At 42.2% G+C, this 18,344-nt stretch overlaps 1 protein-coding gene across 5 annotated transcripts in view; it reads left to right on the top strand.

The window, feature by feature from the left end:
• The first annotated feature begins 6,781 nt into the window (after positions 1-6,781).
• Positions 6,782-18,344, top strand: part of hmgxb3 (HMG box domain containing 3) — a 91,516-nt gene continuing 79,953 nt past the window's right edge. For 4 of the 5 annotated variants that reach the window (XM_060837339.1, XM_060837337.1, XM_060837335.1 and 1 more), the window contains exons 1-2: positions 6,782-6,865; positions 15,796-15,952. In XM_060837339.1, the coding sequence (XP_060693322.1) occupies positions 15,804-15,952 (149 nt within the window). In that variant the 5' untranslated portion in view covers positions 6,782-6,865; positions 15,796-15,803. Of the gene's footprint in view, positions 6,866-6,937; positions 7,054-15,795; positions 15,953-18,344 lie in introns of those variants that run through there. The other variant, XM_060837336.1, reaches the window with a different exon arrangement.

Genomic DNA, 18,344 nt, shown 5'->3' with positions numbered 1-18,344 from the left:
TAAAAAAGGGGTTGGTTACAGGTATGAACCATGAGACATGACAAAATTTGGAAAACTACTTAATTACAATGTCTAAACCTTTTGTAATTTAACTAAACAATGCAAAATGTTTTTAATAAAAGACTGCAGAAGAAAATGCACCTCCGTTTTTGCTTAGACTATTTTTAATAGCTGTTCAACTATGGTATAGTTATTTTCCTGAACAGTGGTGATTATTCTATTATAGATGGGGCATTAAATATACATAAAACAAGCATCTGCAGATGCTGGAAATGTGAAACAGAAATTGCTGTAAACTCAGACGTTCGGGCAGCAACTGTGGGGAGAAATCAAAGTTAATCTTTTGAGTCTACTGACTGTTCTTCAGAACGTAAGTGTCCACAGACTCAAAACATTAACTCTGCTTTCTCTTCACAGATGCTATCAGTCCTGCTCAGTTTCTCCATCAATTTTGATTAAATATACATGTTGAGGGTAACATTTTGGTGCAGTGCAAAAATCAAATTCATAATCCAATTAGGACATACAACTTCAATTATTATTTTCGCCAAGTGTAATTAATTGAGAAAGTTAAAACACAGTAAAGTCACATTCATGAAAATTAAAACTTTAAGTAAAATACAAATTCCCACAAGAATCAATATTAAAACTAGAGTTAACTTCTGTATCGGAAACAAACATTAAAACATTATATCCCGAAAGTTGAAATCATTTCCATTGCTAAATTTCTATGTTGATTGTGCTGATAAATGAAATAACTTGCTCTAATTTAAGGAAAAAATTATGATCACAGTGCCTCATGTTACTTTTGGTTGCTGCTGATTCCTTCCCATGAGCATCTGATTTGTAGCCTGTCCTCTTCCCTGACCTTCTGACTTGCAATCTCTTTCCCCAGTAATATCTGATTTATAGCCTCAGCCCCTCATCGGTATGCTATGTCCAGCTGACAGCGTCTCGATTTCATAATTCAACTGAAAAGTGACACCTTCATCAACATCCACTGGTATCAGCTTTGAATTTTGTCCTCAAGTCCTTGACTTAAAGGTAATTTAATACATCTGAGATAAACACATAAAGCTGGAGAAACTCATTAAGTCTGACAGCATCTGTGGAGAGAGAAAGAGAGAGCTCATGTTGAGTCTAGTACATCTCTTCATCAGAACTGGAGAATCTGGGAATTTGATTCAAGGTAAGGTTTCAATTCCTTTTCAAATTTTACAGTTACAGTCAGATTCCGACTTAAGGCAGAAAATAGATTTAAGGCAGCAAGTTTAGAGGGGATTAAGGAGAACTTGTTGCATTGAGAGGAATCTGGTGGATTTTTGGAATTTACCATCCGAAAGAGTAGTAAAATCACTCGGGAATCACCACAGTATTGAAGTATATTGATAACGACTTTTAAGTACTATTGTATATAAGACTATGGAGAAAGTGAGGATTGCAGATGCTGGAGATCAGAGCTGAAAACGTGTTGCTGGAAAAGCGCAGCAGGTCAGGCAGCATCCAAGGAGCAGAAGAATCAATGTTTCGGGCCTGAGCCTTTCTTCAGGAGGGCTCCTGAAGTCTGAGCCTCCTTCCTAAAGAAGGGCTCAGGCCCGAAACGTCGATTCTCCTGCTGCTTGGATGCTGCCTGACCTGCTGCGCCTTTTCATACAAGACTATGGGCCAACTGTGGGAAAATGGGATTGCAGTAAATTAGTACTTGATAATCAGCATGGACATGATAGGCAAAAGGGCCTCTTTCTATGCTGTAGTGTTCTATGACTATGAAATACTGCTTCCCATGTGGTGCAGGATGAGTGCAATATATCTAAACAGAGTGCCTGCTGCAATCCCCAAATCTTCGAGTAAAAAATGAGGTCTGCAGATGCTGGAGATCACAGCTGCAAATGTGTTGCTGGTCAAAGCACAGCAGGTTAGGCAGCATCTCATGCCTAACCTGCTGTGCTTTGACCAGCAACACATTTGCAGCAATCCCCAAATCTTCCCATCCCATAGCCACATCAATCACTCAACTTCTCAGTACGCCATTATTACATTTACATGACAGATGAAGAAATCACTGCCCGTGATACAGTGTTGCACCTACATATCTCAGAAAGCTACCTGAATATTTGTTAGTGTATTAATGGCACAATTGGCATTTAAGTGTTCTTTACTAAATATTTCAGAATATCGTGTACCTTTAAATTCATAATTTATATTATTATTTAGCTGGGGGTTCATTCATTGCTAAATGTTTTGAAAATATGTTCCTCAGAGTTCAACAGGACCTTAATCAGATTGGCCAATGGGCCAAGGAGTGGCAGATGGAGTTTAATTTTAATAAATCTAAGATGCTGCATTTTGGAAAAGCAAATCAGTGCAGGACTTATACACTTAATGGTAAGGTCCTGGGGAGTGTTGCTGAACAAGGAGACCTTGGAAGTTAATAGTTCCTTGAAGGTGGAGTTGCAAGTAGATAAGATAGTGAAGAAGGCATTTGCTGTGCTTGCCTTTATTGGTTAGTGCATTTTGCAGCTGTACAGAACATTGGTGAGGCCACTTTTGGAATTCTGCATTCAATTCTGGTCTCCCTGCTGTAAGACAGATGTTGTGAAACTTGAAAGGGTTCAGAAAAGATTTTACAAGGATGTTGCCAGGTTTGAACTCTCAGGCTGAATAGGCTGGGGCTATTTTCTCTGAAGTGTCGCAGGCTGAGGGGTGACCGTACAGAGATCTATAAAATCATTGGTGAATAGCCAATGTCTTTTCCCAGGTGTGGGAGAGTCCAGAAGTAGACGGCATACATTTCAGTGGGAGGGGAAAGATTTAAAAGGGACCTCAGGGGCAATTTTTTTCACACAGAAAATGGTGAATGTATGAAATGAGCTGCCAGAGGAAGTGGTGTGGCAGTTAAAAGGCTACTGGATGGGTACTTGAAGAGGAAGGGTTTAGAGGGGTATGGCCCAAATGCTGGCAAATGGGAATCTATTAAGATAGCTAGTCGGCCTGGAAAAGTTGGATGGAAGGGTCTGTTTCCATGCTGCATCGTTCTATGACTCTATGTATCCTTGAATCAAAAACTATTTTGGATTAGTCTGCTAGCAGTGGCTCACAGAATTTCTTCTACAGAAACTTTCCAGGGCATTTCTCAAATAATCTCTAACAGTGAACAAAATAGACCTAGGCAAAGGAAAGGGGAAAGAAAAAGACAAGCTATCTGTTTTATGCAAATTAGCAATATTTAAACTCTTAACACTTTGGCTACAATTAAAATAGAAAATGCAGCACAAACGAGTTGCATTTACCAACTTCACAAACCAGAGATTCCAAATAGATACTTGTGACTTTTATATTATTCGATGGAATGCCCAATTGGTAACAATTGGTTTGTCTGAACTATTTCAGCTTTTTTTAAAATTCATTCATGGGATGAGGGTATCACTGTCTAGACCAGCATTTATTGCCCGTCTTTAATTGCCAGGTGGGCAGTTAAGAGTCAACCACGTTGCTGTGTGTCTGGAGTAACATGTAGGCCAGACCAAGTAAGGACAGCCGATTTCCTTCCCTGAAGAACATCAGTGATGGTTTCTTCCTGACAATCAACTATGGCTTCATGGTCATCATTGGACTCTTATTTCCAGCTTATTATTGAATTCAAATTCCACCATGCTGCGATTCAAACCCAGGTCCTGAGAACATTTCCTGGGTTTCTGGATTTTTTCCACGTATGGAGTCAGATATTACGAGGGGGCATAGCTTTAAATTAAGGGGTGGTAGGTATAGGACAGACGTTAGGGGTAGATTCTTTACTCAGCGAGTCGTGAGTTCATGGAATGCCCTGCCAGTAACAATGGTGGACTCTCCCTCTTTATGGGCATTTAAACGGGCATTGGATAGGCATATGGAGGAAAGTGGGCTAGTGTAGGTTAGGTAGGCTTGGATCGGCGCAACATCGAGGGTCGAAGGGCCTGTACTGCGCTGTATTTTTCTATGTTCTAGTCTTGCGATAATATGTCGAGGTTATCACCTAGCCTATATGAATACCAAATTTTATAAAGAACGTTCACCTGCTGGAGACTAAGTTTTGAAAATGTGTTGCTGGAAATGTATTCAGGATTCCTGAAATGTCGATTCTCCTGCTCCTTGGATGCTGCCTGACCTGCTGTGCTTTTCCAGCGACACATTTTCTGCTCTGATCTCCAGCATCTGCAGTCCTCACTTTCTCCTAGGAGACTAAGTTTTATAAAGCAACTGTCAATCTACATAAAATATTGAGCTTTTTCAAACTGTGGTAATACCAAATCTTCTGTTTCTTTTTAAGAATGGTTGTCTGCCTCTTTTGCCAATGCCAAATTAAGCTTTTTCTACTGCAGTGTTTGTCTGATCTCAGTTACTGAGCTCAAATGGGTATGAGACATTTCTTTAATCCATTCCTAAAGGGCTATTGTTGCAATATGGGTCAGTAAGGAGAATTAGCAAGGTACACACACACACACACACACACACTTGTGCTTTCAGCATGAATCTGTAGATGAGGATAGAGATATTTGTGTAACAAATTGCTGTGGCTGTACCCAGGAAAATGTTGCTTTCTTCTGGCTTGGATGCTACACTCACCTGCCTCTGTGTTATTGTTACTGCTGCTACTACTAAATCAGCAGTAGCTGGTACAGCCAGAGATGTGGGGACCCTCTCTGCTGGGCTGGGAAGTAGGGAGGAAGGAACCATTGGTACAGAGAGTGAGTTAAATTGGGGATGGTGCTGCTGATGCCTGGGAAGAGACTGGATTTATAATTAGAGTCATAAAGCATGGAAACACACCCTTCGGTCCAAATCGTCTGCATCTGTTATCCCACTGACCTAGTCCCACGTGCCAGCATTTGGCCAACACTCCTCTTAACCCTTCTGATTCAAATGTCCATCCAGATGCCTTTTAACTGTAATTGTACCTGCCTCCCCCACTTCCTCTGGCAGCTCGAGCATCACCCTTTGCCTGAAAAATTTGCCCTTCAGGTCCTAATTAAATCCTAACCCCCCTCGCCCCCCACCTTAAACCTATGCCTTCTAGTTTTGGACACCCCCACTCTCAGAAAAAAAATTAGCTATTTATGCCCCTCATGATTTATAAAACCCTATAAAGTCTCCCCTCAGCCTCTGATGCTCCAGGAATTTGCAGCAGCAACTGAAGCATTCTGAGATAGTGATTACTCCCAAAGCTTCTCTGGGCTGCTATCACTGCTCGAGACCTGTTTTATGATATTCAGTATAAACTCACTCCTCCTGGGGATGTACAATCATTGTAATAAAGAGAGTACACTAGAATGTGGTCCATTCCTTTTTTACAACAGGCAGGTGAAGGGCTTTTGCCCGAAACGTCGATTTCGCTGCATTTTGGTTGCTGCCTGAACTGCCGTGCTCTTCCAGCACCACTAATCCAGAATTTAAAAATACCAGTCAGTCGGAACTAGAGCACCTAAATTCCTGATGAAGGGCTTTTGCCCGAAACGTCGATTTTACTGCTCCTCGGATGCTGCCTGAACTGCTGTGCTCTTCCAGCACCACTAATCCAGAATCTGGTTTCCAGCATCTGCAGTCATTGATTTTACCTAGAGCACCTAAAAATCAGCTGTCTGATATAAAAGTCAAAAATCACACAATATTGGGTTTTGGGCCAACAGGTTGATCCAGCAGCGAGGCCTGCCTGAGGAAGGAGCAAGGCTCCAAAAGTTTGCAGTTTCAAAGAAACCTGTTGGACTACAACCTGATGTCGTGTGATTTTTGACTTTGTCCACACCAGTCCAACACCAGCACTCGACATGATGATATAAAAATGGACAAGGGTTCACCCCAATCATGTTTTGAAGAGGGTGGGTGAGCAGAAAGAAATTCACTTTCAGGCAGTCCGAAGTGAGACTTTGCAACTCAATCCACATATGGTCTCCAAGAAAAGCTCAGAGTTATATAGTCCAGCAACAAAAATAGAAATTTCTGGAGAAACTCATTAAGTATGGGGACATTTATAAAGTTACAGAAAAAAGAGTTAATGTTTCGAGTCCAGAGACCTTCCATCAGAACTTGGGCATGGTCAACTTTGGTTTCTGGCTCAGCAGATGGTACTAAAGCTGCTGCCTGGAACAGGCTGGATTTATAATCAGTCACACACCATGGTAACAGATCCCCAGGTCCAACTCATCTGCATCGAAGACATCCCAATCTGACCAAGTCCCACATGCCAGCATTTGTCAAACACTCCTCTAAACTCTTCCCATTTAAATTCCCTTCAAAATGCCTTTTAAATGTCGCATTTTTAAAGATTCTCAACACTTTGTTTTCGATTTGAATTGACCTGGGCAACATCGAAGAAGTATCGCGCGATGAACAAAGGTGATCGTTCGGCCCGTCCTGTCTGTACCAGCCCTTCACATGAGTGTTATGACGTGGTGCCAATCTCCGAATCGCTCCACCTTTTCCGCGGATTGGATGACTAATTGCCTCATGCGGGTCGGGAAGCACTGCAGACCCGAACCACTCACTCTGTGTGAGGTTATTCCCTAAATGCCCCGCATGTTATTACCTGCCGCTGATCTTATTGGTGTTTGGAGGATATCACCACGCGGCAGTTGGCCGCTGCTGTCCTTTACCAAGATGGCGCCTTTCGGCCGGCACTAGGTGAAGGATTGTGCCTGCGCACACAGCAAAGCGTCCGGCTGTCGTCACGTCGCGTCTCCACGTGCCTAATACGGCTGCTGGGATTGGCTGGGCCGCGGCCAGGGCCGATTGACGACCCGATCGGATTGGAGAAATCCAACGTAGCAACGGCGCCATTTTGTCCGGGGAAGGTGCGGAACTGGAATTGATAAAATCACCAGGAGTGGTGCCGGTAAGAGAAAATAAAACGCCACGGCGGCGGAGGCAGAGCGCGTGCAGAGCGGAGGCGGCTGGTTTGGATTTGGGGCGTGGCGGCGGTTTGCTGCGTTTCAGGGATTTTCCCCGCTTCCCCCACCCCCCCCTCCCTGTGTGGGCAGCGTAGGCAGAGACACAGGACAATAAGGCTGCAGCTCATTGGCCGTGAGTATGTGAGCAGCAGAGAGCCCGAACCTGCTGGGATCATGGTGGAGGAGGGGGAGAGTGAGAAAGGAAGATAGGGGTAGAAGGCTGTAGGAGGAAGGGGGTAGGTGAGGTCGGGGTGACGGGAGGATGGGGGTAGGTGAGGTCGGGGTGACGGGAGGATGGGGGCAGGTGAGGTCGGGGTGACGGCAGGATGGGGGTTGGTGAGGTCGGGGTGACGGGAGGAAGGGGGTAGGTGAGGTCGGGGTGACGGGAGGAAGGGGGTAGGTGAGGTCGGGGTGACGGGAGGAAGGGGGTAGGTGAGGTCGGGGTGACGGGAGGATGGGGGTAGGTGAGGTCGGGGTGACGGGAGGAAGGGGGCAGGTGAGGTCGGGAGGAAGGGGGTAGGTGAGGTCGGGGTGACGGCAGGATGAGGGTTGGTGAGGTCGGGGTGACGGCAGGATGGGGGTAGGTGAGGTCGGGGTGACGGGAGGAAGGGGGTAGGTGAGGTCGGGGTGACGGGAGGAAGGGGGTAGGTGAGGTCGGGGTGACGGGAGGATGGGGGTAGGTGAGGTCGGGGTGACGGCAGGATGGGGGTAGGTGAGGTCGGGGTGACGGCAGGATGGGGGTAGGTGAGGTCGGGGTGACGGGAGGAAGGGGGTAGGTGAGGTCGGGGTGACGGCAGGATGGGGGCAGGTGAGGTCTGGGTGACGGGAGGATGGGGGCAGGTGAGGTTGGGGTGATGGAGGGAACTGGCAAAGTCAGGAAGAGTAGGGCAAAAGGAGAGCAGGCAAGGGGAAGACAGGAGGTGAAAAGCAGGCAAAGAAACGTGGTGACAGGCTTAGGAAAGGGCAGACAAAGCTGGAGGACAGAAGGGAAAGTGAAATGGTTAAGTGGAAGGATAGGAGGGGAAGAAGACAAAAAGGGGATGAGTGAATGACAGTGTGGACTGAAGACAGTTGTGACAAGAAATGCTTGAAAGCACCTCAAAGACCCTGGGCTTTACTGAACAAAATCTTAATTACTAATGAAGATTTATTATTCATAACTAGCTGTGCCCCTGATCAAGGTGTTACAGTGTGTCAAACTGACTGTAGAAAATTGGTCATATATTTTCTGTTACCAAAACACTAGACAAATTCAAGCTTGTCAATAACTACATCATCAATCTACTCTTTCTTGCAACTCTCTGGGTGTTGCAGCTGCTCTATCCCTGTGTTTGCCTCAAATGTGAAAATTTGATTACAGCATTGAATTTTTCAAGCTTGCCTAACTGTCTAAGGTATATGCACACCACTTTGGCTTGCCTCCTATTAACAAGAAAATAATTGTTGTACGTTAGCATAATCAAACTCTTTCCAATATACTAAATATAGACAAGTTGGATTACTAATCTATAACTTGAACTGTACTGCTTTCAATACCTCCAATTTCCTGGCACAGGCCCCTTTCTCTTCACCATGGATGTACAATCTGCATGTCTATCTCCCAACAGGGTAGTCTGAGAGGCCTCGGCGGCTTGTTGAAACAAGGCCTGAACCGTAGCCATCCACCATTCTCTTCTGTCTGATTGAGGTCATTCTCACTTTGAACAATTTCTCCTTTAACTTGAATCTCATTTCTTCAGGTCAGAGGTATGGCTATGAGTCTCAGTTAGGTCTGTCTCTTTGTATATGGAGCAAGTGGAATATTTTTGTTGTCCTCCTATTCTCGTCCATCACCATGGCTCATTCTCTGGTACATTGGCATCATCAGTGCTGCATCTCTTTCTTGTCCAGAGTTGGAAAAAAATTAGCAATTTTGCTTCCAATTTTCATCCTGCTCTCAACTTCACCGGGTCCACCTCCAACTCCTCCCTTCCCTTCCTTGACGTCTCTGTTTGGGATAGACTGGCACTGATGTTCATTACAAACTCACTAACTCCACAGTTAGCTTAGCACACTTCTTCACACCTTGCTCCTGCAATAACTCCATGAGACATGAGCAGAATTAGATTAGATTACTTAGATCACTTACAGTGTGGAAACAGGCCCTTCGGCCCAACAAGTCCACACCGACCCGCCGAAGCGCAACCCACCCATGCCCCTACATATTACCCCTTACCTAACGCTACGGGCAATTTAGCATGGCCAATTCACCTGACCCGCACATCTTTGGACTGTGGGAGGAAACCGGAGCACCCGGAGGAAACCCACGCAGACACGGGGAGAACGTGCAAACTCCACACAGTCAGTCGCCTGAGTCGGGAATTGAACCCGGTTATCAGGCGCTGTGAGGCAGCAGTGCTAACCACTGTGCCACCGTGCCGCCCACGAAATTAGTCTATTTAGTCCATCGAGAGATAATCATGATGGAAGTTTCTCAACCACGTTCTCCCGCTTTCTCCCTGTAACCCTTGAACCCCTTGACGATCAAGAACCTATCTTTCTCTGTCTTAAATATACTCAATGACCTGTCCTCCACAGCCTTCTGTGGCAATGAATTCCATAGATTCACCACTCTCTGGCTGAAGAAGTTTCTCCTTATCTCCGTTCTAAAAGATTTTCCCTTTATTCTAATGTTGTGTCCTCTGGTCCTAGTCTCTCCAGCAGTGGAAGCATCTTCCCAACGTCCACTCTGTCCAGGCAATTCAGTAATCGCTAAATTTCAATTAGATCCTCCCTCATTCTTCTAAACTCCATCCCAGAGTTCTCAAACATTTGTCATATGTTAAGCTTTTAATTCCTGAGACTATTCTTATGAACCTCCTATGAAACTGCTCCAGGGCTAGTACATCCTTCCTGAGATATGGACCAAAACTGCGCACAATACTCCAAATATACCCTGAGTAGAGCCTTATAGAGCCTCAGAAGTACATCCCTGCTTTTATATTCAAATCCTCACAAATGTCATCGTTACAGTTGCCTTCCTACTGACTCAACCTGCAAGTTTACCTTGAGAAAAACCTGGGCTAGAACTCCCAAGTCTGTTTGCACTTCAGACCTGAAATTTCTCTCCATTTAGAAAATAGTCCATGCTGCTATTCTTTGTATCAAAGTGAATTACCTCACGCTTTCCCACATTGTATTCTATCTGCCACTTCTTTGCCCATTCTCCAAACCTGTCCAAACCCTACTGCAGCATCTTCACCACCTCAGTACTATCTGTCCCTCTACTGATCTTTGCATCATCTGCAAACTTAGCCAGAATGCAGTCAGTTCCTTCATCTACATCATTGATGTATAAAGTGAAGAGGTGTCCCAATACAGACCCTTAAGGAACACCACTTGTCACTAGCTGCCATCCTTTTATCCCCATGCTCTGCTTTCTGCCAGACAGCCAATATTCTATCCATGCTAATGCCTTGCTTCTAATATGATGAGCCCTTATCTTACTCAACAGCCTCTGATGCAGCATCTTGTCAAAGTCCAGATAGACAATATCCATTGCTTCTCCTCGGTCTAACATGCTTATTACTTCCTGAAAGAATTTTATCAGATTTGTCAAGTATGAACTCCCCTTGATGAAACCAAGCTGAGCTCGCTGTATTTTACCATTCACTTCCAAGTATTCAGGAATCTCATCCTGCATAATGGGCATGAGGATCTTAACCACAACTGAGGTTAGGCTAATTTGTGTGTAATTTTCCACCATTTTCCTTACTCCCTTTTTAAGTAATGTGTCACGTTAACAATTTTCTAATCCTCTGAGACGCTCCCTGACTCTTGCGATTCCTGAAAGATCACCACTAAAACCTCCAGTATATCTTTAACTATCTCCCTTAGAACTCTGGGGTATCATCAACTGGTTCAGGTCCAGGTGATTTGCCCACCTTCAGGCCATTCAGTTTTTCTAGCACCTTCTCCTTGGTGATGGCCACAATACTCAACTTTGCCCGCTCACTCCTGAATTTTTGGGATATGACTCGTGTCTTCCATTTTCCCAGTTTCTACATCTCTGTCACATCTTAACAATGCCAGCTTCTTTAGAGGTTTCAGAAATGACGACCTTGTTCCTCAGTCAAGGATTTCTCGTCACAGTGGTTGACATGGCCCTTGACTGTGTCCAACCCATTTCCTGCACTTCTGTCCTCACCACTTCCCTTCCTTTCCATCCCATAACTGCAGTCAGGTGCCCATGATCCTCACTTTCTACTGTGCCAACATCCTTCCAAAAGATCGTAAGTTACCATTTTCACCACCTCAGCAAAATGCCACCCACCAGATACACAAACTGCTCCTGTCCCTTGTCAGCATTCCATAGGGACTGTTCACTCTGGGGTACCCTGGTCCACTCCTCCAGTCTCAAATGTCCTCACACCCCATGACACTTCCACATGCAATCACAGAAGATGTATCACTTGTCAATTTAATTTGTCCTCTTCGCCGTACCAGACCTGTACATACTTTCCAGGTCAGGTGACGATTTACTCTCGCTTTATTCAATCTGGTCTACTATATTGACTGCTAATAATATGATCCCCCAGTATATCAAGGAGACAATGCAGACAGGGTGACGGATCTTAGGGATTTATGACCATTTCAGCACATTCTTATTCTCATACATTTTTATTTCGGGCCTGCTGCATTGTGCTGGACAGCATTATCATCTTTTGCCTTGGTGCTTTATAGCCTTCAGGACTCAACAGTGAGTTTAAAAATTTCAGAATGTGAATGCCTTCATGTTCATTACCTATCCCCACAGCCTGAGTTTTGTTTCATCTGAGTTGCTCCCAGCACAGCCAGCCATTTTCAATCATTTGCACTTCTATAAGCACCCTATTAACCAAATCCCCCTCTTGGCTTATCATCAGCAATTCCTTTTTATGTCTTTTCCTTTTCTGTCGCCACTCTCCATATATTGTATTGACTCCTCTTCCATGCTGTTAGAGATGCTGAGTTCTCCAGCACTTTCTATTTTTATTTCAGATCTCCAGAGTCTGGATTACTTCAGTTTTTTATTTGATTATGATGGAAAGTTGTCCACAGGGCTATCAAGTGGCTTTCGCTCAACAATAAACTGCTTTCTTATTCTCTTTCTGGATTCCATCAGAGTCACCTTGTCTCATTCTAACTTTGGTCCAAATGCTGAAAAAGCTGAATTCCAGTAGGTGAGGTGAGAGTGACTGTTTGAGAACAAAACGGATCTGTGAGATTGTGGGACAAAGAAATAATTAATTAATTGGAAATAAAATCAACCAGTTGGCAATTATCTGACGCAAAAGCTTATTGATGTGGAAACCGTAAACTTAGCTATCGGAAATTTCTGGAGGAACTGTACTCGGCTCAACTGTCAGAAATAAATCAATGTGTACCACTTCCCACCTTGGGTTATACTCTGTTCCACCCTCTCCTATTGGGCAGAAGATACATAAGTTTGAAAGCACATACCAACACATTCAAGAACAGCTTCTTCCCCATTGCTATCAGACTTTTGAATGGACCTCTTGTAAATTAGAGTTGATCTTTTTCTGTACCTTCTCTTGTTTGAGACCAAAGTTGCTATTTTCAAACTGAATTTGAATTTTTAACATTTGATGATTGCTACCCTGCTCGAGGATCCATAATTGTGAGATGATTTATTTATCCTACCTCACTGCATATTACTAGATCTAAAATAGCCCATTACTGAATAAGTCAAAAAGTGTGATGCTGGAAAAGCACAGCTGGTCAGGCGGCATCCGAAGAGCAGGAGAGTCAACTCTTCGAGCATACTTGGGCACTGCCCTCTTGTTTACACTTCCTCCATCACTGAATAATCCCTGATACAATCCACAAATTTGTCTTCTATGTTTCCACATCCATCTGATTTGTCCAGTCAAAATGCAGATTAAAATCACCCATAACAATTGCAGTGCACTACTCACATGCACCATTATTTCTTGACTTATGCTTTGTGCTGTTATCGGGCAACTCTTCAGGTGCCAATAGCCCAACGTGACTTCCTTGCTTTCTTTATTTCCATCTGAATTGATTCCACATTGCAATCTATTGCATCTATATCACACTCACCAGCATGCTAATGCTCTACTCATACTCTCCTTTATTAATAAAGCTTATCCAATTGCTTTTCATTTTTGCCTGTTCTTCTGAATATTGAGTTGTCAGTCTTGAGTTCTCTACATCCATTTCTGTCTAAAAACTGTCACATCATATTATTAATTGCTATTTTTGCCATAATCTCATCTAATGTTTTTACAAGTGTCTCATCTATTTGAGTAAAGATCCTTCAGATTTGATATTTCACCATTGTTACTTATTCACTTCAAGACTTGCAGGCTGACCAGAACCCCAAGCCAAGGCCTTTAAGATAAGATGTTTTTCTTCCTTTAAGATCTGGAATTTTTTTTTCCTTCCTTTCAGCACTTTTTTAAAAAAAATATTGTTTTTATTATGGTTTTGTAACCAAGATGCTGCCGGTGAATGGTGACTGTACACTTTTCACTGTACTCATTCCTACCCTTGAGTACGTGTGAAATAATTCTAATTCTATTCTCGTTCTAATTTTTGTTGCTTGTTTTTTGCATATATTTTTGAACCCCTTCCTGTCGTGCTTTGATTATCAATAGCCTCTTCACTGCCCTGCATATCTGCTGTCTTGTTTCTTTTTGAGTTCCTTCCCCACTAATTAGTTGAATGAGCTATCTACAACCTTGGCTGTATAATTCACCAGGACTCTAGTCTCAAATAGTCCCACGATAGTTCAAGTAATAGAATACCTCTCTCTCCAGGTCTGTGTTAGTGCCTCCTGAATTAAAATGCATTTCTCCCACACTAATCTTTGAGCCATGCATTTATCCCTTTAGTCTTACTTTATACTTTGTCATTTTGCATGTGACTAAGGTAATAATCTGGTCTGCTTTATAATTTAATATCAAACTGTTCATTATTCCTCAATGCAACCTTTTTCCTGGTCTTATCTCTGCCATTAGAGTCTAAAACCAGTTCAGCGATTATTATAGAGTGACAGAACAGACTCAAAGGACCAAGTGGTCTACATTTTCAAATTCAAATGTTTATATTCATGTACCTTAGCATTAACAATCTTGCAACTGAGTCACAAAGTTGTCCATGCAGATGCAGAGACTTGAACAGGCTGTCTCGATTAATACTTTAGTACAGTACTTAAAGAATTTTATCCTGTCAGAGGAGCTGATGTGTTCTTAATGAAATCTTAAAGCTGATCTCTTTCAAATGAGCATACAAAGATTCCATTACACTATATGAAGAGAATTAATGGAGCTTTCATTCACGTCCTGACTGATATTTATAACTTAATGATATTTCAGGAAGCAGATTATCTGTTGGATTATGGTGTCATCTGAAATGTCAAATAAGCGAGGGGCTCTCTTGAATACAGTGCTTCAGTATTTTAATGTGTTTCCCTGCTTCAGAATATTAGGCAGACACTATGTCTTGGCTCAATTAGATTTCCTGTCGGCATAAATCCATTTGTCTGTGTCACTGTCCCTCTTACTTTACTATCTGCTTATAAGGTTACTTCATTCATTCTACTTAATTTTAGATGAACAATTTGGATTATTGCATTATCTATGACAACGTTCTTGCAAATGTCAAAATTAGGGAGAAAAGAGAGCACAAAAATCCTGTTGTATCTTTTCCTCTTCTGTGTCTTGTTGGTTATCTTAAATGATCGGCTTGCTGTGTATTTATTGATGCAGCGAGAAAGAATGGTCAAACATGGAAATACTGTCTTTGTTTATTAAGCTAACGTTATTTACTAGACACGATACACAAGCCTGTCAAAAGTATCATTATATCTGTGTTGTGTCTTCAGTTGCCACTTTCCTCTACTTAGTGAGCCTGTATCTTAAAGCATCACAAACTCCTGCAGGTGTTCACCAATGTGCTTATACAGAATTAAAATTAATCATTTGAAAGTGTTGCATCAGAACTTCTGTTAGCATTATCTGTGCACTAATGTGTAATACTCAATCTGTTTTACTCCTTGTTTGTTGAGTATCAAAATAAATCCACCCCCATTCTGTGCAATTAGCCTTGAGGCTGTCAGATGCTGAAGCCCTGATGGAAATGTCTGTCTTAGTGAATACTTGAGAGTTCATTGAAATCCGTTTGAGAGTGATCAGCAATTAATAGATTGTATGATACATTTTAAGACCATAAGAAACAGGATCTGGAGTAGACTGTTCAGCCCCTTGAACTTACTCTGCCATTCAGTAGGGTCATGGCTGATCCAACACTCCTCAGAACCACTTACCTTTCCTTTCCCCATAACCCTTGATTCCCTTACTATCAAGAATCTATTTGATTCAGCCTTAATAACATACTCTGCTCCTTCCACAGGTCTCTTTGCCAACAAGTGCTGAAGGCGATCAGAAGAAATTTCTCCTTTTCCCATTCTAAAATTGTTGCATTCTTAATTCTGAGACAATTACCTTCTGGTTGTAACCTTTCCCATGAGGGAAAACATTTACTCTGTCAAGCCCCTAAAGAATCCAATATGTTAGATTGTGTGTAGACCAGGACTGAATAAGTCACAACGTTTCAAATCTAGTGTTTTGTTAACTGTAAAAACCTATACTTTGTATGCAATCTCTCACTTGTTCTGTTAATTGCACGTAGATTATACTTGATTTAGAGCCTCAAAACTCATGAATCTTCATATCCAAATTGTTTAGCTTTGCATTTGTAATTTTTCCATTTGTATTTTAACTTGACTGTGTCCAACTTTGTAATCTATTGAGTAGTGGTATACACTTTTCAGATGGTTACATGTCAGTTTAATTTTTTGCTTCCTCTTTAGCATAAGGAATGGACACTCCATATGATGGAGCAGAGATAACATTGGTAACTGAAGAGATCGAAGGCTGTTACAGCTGCACAAAAAACTTTTCACCTAAAAAGAAAAAGAAATGGAAAGATCAAAGTGAGGATGGAGGTAAAAAAAGTAAGAAGCCCAGGTAAAGACCAATTATTTATCATCCAGAAGATACTACTCATGTAAAATCTCATGTCGGTTTAATCTAGAAGTAGTATCTCAGTCATCCCGTTTGTGTATTTAATGGATAAAATCCACTGAATGGAAGCAGCAGATTTTCTGTGCAGCACACCTGCACCTACAGTTCTAATGATATGATACCTAGATTATTAGGATTATTTGCAAGTGTGTAAGACATACTTAGACTGATGCAGAAATTATTCTGATTAGAGAGAGTACAAAATCTAAACAGAATTACTTATTGGGCTAGAATAAACTCAGTGTCAAGATTTTAATGCCCAACCTTCAGAATGCTGTGATTGCTATTCAAGAGGCCAATTAAAAGATATGTTAAGATTGTATCAGGGGTGAGATGCTTGAGTTATGAGGGGAGACTATATGACATGGTCTTTGTAGTGTATATCCAAGCAGAGTTTGAGACTTGATGAACTGAGTAGGGTAACGCAGGACATGCATGCAAAGATTATTAATAACAAAATTAGAAGTATAGAAACAAAGTAAGGAGAAATTTGTTTTTATTCAAAGCATTTCTACAAAATAGAATACTTTAGCAGATGTTTGATAATATAGCATCTATGATATTGGCTTATAAAAATGAAGGTATTTGTAAAAAGAAAGATAATGGAGAAAGTGCAGTAGAGCATGAGTTGGATAGCTCTTTTATAGAGCTAGCCCAGATGTGATGAACTGAATGACATCAGTCTCATTCTAAAACTGCTTCTGCAGCATTCCCAAAATCCGATTCGAAGTACTGATACTACAGACTTTCCTAAGACAGGAGAGTATGTTTCTCAAACTTGGGAGCAATGTGAAATACTTGCATTTTATACTTGTGATCACTGATAGAGGGAGTCTGTCTGGAATGTGTTCTATAGCATTGAATTGGGACATTTCATCCGAATTACAAACAGATGAGGTTCTCTCATCACTTTAAAAACATGCTGTTTAGTTGTCGAGTAGGTTGATCATTTCTTTAAATGGTTCTGCCTGACTTTATTGAAATTAATTATTTATACAGTTCCTAGCCTCAACATTGAGAAATATGAAGTGATACAACTTTGGAAGAAGAATAAGGAAAAGAAATATGAGGCAAAATTTTAAAATTAGAAGGGAAGCCAAGTAGACTTGTTGATTCTGATATGTAAATTCTAAAATCCGAAAGACAGCTTGGTGGGTTGTACGCACAAGAGCAGCAATGGGATCTTCAAAATGTAAAATATAGCAGTCGTGTGGATTGTTTAGTCTCTGACATAACTTATGGATTAATCATAAAAGTCCACTCCAACCAAATCCAATTTTTGGCTGCTGGGCTAATTTTCATCAGTTTATGAATCAATAAGTAACCTAAATGAGTATATCATCATTGTCATTGACGTCTTTAGTAACTATGGAGAGAGCTGAGTCAAAAAGTATGGGGCTAGAAAGCACAGCAGGTCACCCAGCATCTGAGGAGTAGGATAGTCCATGTTTCAGGCAGAAGCTGTTCATCAGGAGTGGGGAGGGGAGGGGCAAAGGGGCTCAAGGGGACGGAGATAAATAGGGTATAGCAGGGCTGGGGAGGGGAAGGGAGCAAGGTGGATGCAGGTAGCGGGGTGATGTTGATATGGTGGAACAGATAGGTGGAAAGGAAAATGAACAGGTGAGAGAAGTTCAGTGTGCCGCCAAGTTAGAGGGTTGGATCTGGAATAAGATGGGGGAAGACGAAATTCTGAAACTGGTGAAATTGACGTTGATGCGGTGTGGTTGGAGAATCCCTAGGCAGAAGATGAGGCGTTCTTCTTCTCAGCATCGGGTGACTGGGATTTGGCGGTAGAGGAGACCCAGGACTCGCACATCCATGGCTGAATGGGAGGGGGAGTTAAAGTGGTCAGCCACAGCTTGGTGGGGTTGTTTGGTGTGTGTGTCCCGGAGGCATTTTAGGAAACATTCTGCAAGTTGGCATCCTTCCATTGACTATGTGCACTTCCCGCTGCCTCAGGAAAGGGGCCAGCATAACGAAGGACTCCTCCCACCCCAGTTGTATCTTCCACCCTCTTCCATTTGGCAGAAGATACAAAAGTTTGAAAATACATACCGACAGATTTAAGAACAGCTTCTTGCCTGCTGTTATCACACTGAAAATGGATCTCTAATGTGTTAGAATTGATCATTCTCTGTGGTTGTAATGCTATATTCTGATATACTTACGTAAGATATGATTTGTCTAGATAGAGTGAAAAGTACTTTGTGTGCTATCTCGGCACATGTGACAATAATAAATCAAATCAAAAGCGAGGTGGCATAAGTTTAAGTTCAACATATAAACAAAACATGTTAAAGGTTTTTTTATTTAACCTGTTCAGAGATGTTGTTAC

This window comes from Hemiscyllium ocellatum, chromosome 16, assembly GCF_020745735.1.
Source record: "Hemiscyllium ocellatum isolate sHemOce1 chromosome 16, sHemOce1.pat.X.cur, whole genome shotgun sequence".
NCBI classification, from domain to species: Eukaryota; Metazoa; Chordata; class Chondrichthyes; order Orectolobiformes; family Hemiscylliidae; genus Hemiscyllium; species Hemiscyllium ocellatum.
This window is presented reverse-complemented; position numbering and strand designations above follow the sequence as displayed.